The 2,220-nt window shown below is 50.6% G+C and overlaps 1 protein-coding gene across 2 annotated transcripts in view; it reads left to right on the top strand.

The window, feature by feature from the left end:
- LOC107266552 (T-box transcription factor TBX20) overlaps window positions 1–2,220 on the top strand; it is a 15,161-nt gene that overhangs the window by 7,534 nt on the left and 5,407 nt on the right. For both annotated transcript variants that reach the window (XM_015737169.2, XM_015737167.2), the window contains exons 3-4: window positions 119–392; window positions 1,127–1,291. In XM_015737169.2, the coding sequence (XP_015592655.1) occupies window positions 119–392; window positions 1,127–1,291 (439 nt within the window). The remainder of the gene's footprint in view (window positions 1–118; window positions 393–1,126; window positions 1,292–2,220) is intronic.

Raw genomic sequence — 2,220 nt, 5'->3', positions numbered from 1 at the left:
TTGGGGGGGGGGGGTCTGTTTCAACTATATGGTAAGTATAGGTTGATATTGTTGATCGATAGAGGGTGCCACGTGTAGAAAGTACCTCGAATGAATTTGTTCGTTGTTATGTTGACAGGAGGATGTTCCCTACCTGCCGGGTATCCTTCAATGGTCTCAGATCCGAGGGTCGCTACGCGGTGCTCATGGACATTGTGCCGGTGGACAACAAGAGGTACAGATACGCCTATCACAGGAGTTCCTGGCTGGTGGCTGGGAAAGCCGATCCACCGGCACCGGCCAGACTCTACGTACATCCGGACTCGCCGTTCACCGGCGAACAGTTGCGCAAGCAGGTCGTCTCCTTCGAGAAGGTCAAGCTGACCAATAATGACATGGACAGACATGGACACGTGAGTAAAATTTTTTTTTGCGATTTTTCGTCATTGACTCTGGTGGATAAAAATTTTTTTTTTTTTTCGTGACGTGTCTTTACGCCTATTTCTCAGTGCTTTTCTCTCTTCGTTCATCCCCTTCTCGGCTTCACCCTTCGCGTCCTTCTTAGTCTCGTCCTCGAGTCGTGCTCCTTCGCCCTCTAAGCCGACTCTTAATTCTTCGTCTGAGTGACGCAAATAGGAACTCCGATCGGACGCGCTTCTTCACGCTACTCATTCCGTATTCCGAGCGCCGTGTTGGGTCGAGGCAAAGTGATTACGAGCTGAATGCTCGACTCGAAGGAGAGCGAGCCCAATTCCCGGGCTGATTCGATTTTAAAAATAAAGTAAAACAGTTTGGCTGATAAGCTCGAGGAAATGGGGAGGCGACAGGTTGGATCGTCGGAGGGTAAATATAAAGTGGGACTGTAGGGAAATAAGAAAATTGAAGCCGAAGACTCGTCCCGAGAGTCTCCTGGGAGCCGCGAATTTTTAGGTGGTAAATTGCTCCTGCGTTACGTAAATAATATTTGATCTTCGTAATCCTCGAAGTTCACGGCGGTACAGGATGTTCGTAGAATCCTCTCGGTAGTCCTGAAATGCGTATCAGGGAGTAAATATTGGAGGACTGTGTTGAAAAATTAATTTTCTTAAGGGTTACGCAAGTCGCTCATTTTGTCCCATCGAAATAATTAATCTTGACATGATTTCAGTTGGTACTCAATTCCATGCACAAGTATCAGCCCAGGATCCACCTGGTGAGAAGACCGGATACTGGAAACGGTAGTCAGATAGTCGACCTGGAACGTGAGCCGCACAAGACCTTCGTATTCCCCGAGGCCATCTTCACCGCCGTCACGGCCTATCAGAATCAGCTCGTAAGTCCTTCGTGATTAACCTTCTCATTATCCATTCTCATTTTCATCCAGATACGGGCCGAAGAGAAGTTTCGTAAATAGCGGGGAAAAGAGGCGTCCAACGAAATCGAACAAATTTGGCCCACTGGCCATTTCAGCCGTTAAAAGTGGTTACGCGGTGGATTCCACCGATGTTAAAATTAACCGGAATCGCAACCTGACCAAGTCGAGCCAGGGTGGACCGAGGGATGAACTCCTATCTCGTGATAACGAGAGCAGCTCGAGAGGAGCCAAGATGCGTGTGGTCCCTCGGGCAGTACGTCGCATTCCGTGGGCGTCGCGGCGCTGCCGTCCCCCTTCGCCCTTGCGAGTTTCGTCGTCGCGAGAATGCCTGGAATCTCGTCGTGGGTATCTGTGATCTTTGGAGGCGACAATAGACGAATGGGTGGCGATGGTGCTCGTGGTCGCAGTCCCGGTGCTAGCTCATATACCCCGGGTGGCTCTCTCTCTCTCTCTCTCTCTCTCTCTCTCTCTCTCTCACTCTCTGTGCTTCTTCGTCCTGGCCAAAGGGTTGAGAGCGCAAGTAGCCCGAGCAGGCATGTCAATGGCGGGAAGTGACGCAAGGCGTCGCGGCGAGTTCCACGTCGAACGGGTGGTCCATCGCATCTCCATCCCAGCATGGTGAACGACGACAACGACGACGACGACGACGCCTGTGCTGATGACGATGATGAGGTGCGAAGAGACGCGTCGGCAATTACCTTAGGGCAGTCCCCACCGAAATAACCGCGAAAAGAAGGTTCCACTCTCGAGTCGTACGACAGCCTTAACGTCGGGTCTCTTCCTTTCCGTTATGTTTTTTATTTATTTTTTTTTTGATTTTCAAAATTCCCCCCCTCCCTCGGATCGCCCCTTTGTTTTCCCTTTCTTTTGCTACGATTCTACTCCCC

Source organism: Cephus cinctus, unplaced genomic scaffold (assembly GCF_000341935.2).
Source record: "Cephus cinctus unplaced genomic scaffold, Ccin1 Ccin1_scaffold0325, whole genome shotgun sequence".
Classification (NCBI taxonomy): domain Eukaryota; kingdom Metazoa; phylum Arthropoda; class Insecta; order Hymenoptera; family Cephidae; genus Cephus; species Cephus cinctus.
Note: the sequence above shows the minus strand (reverse complement) of the source record. Positions and strands in the feature narration are given on the sequence as shown.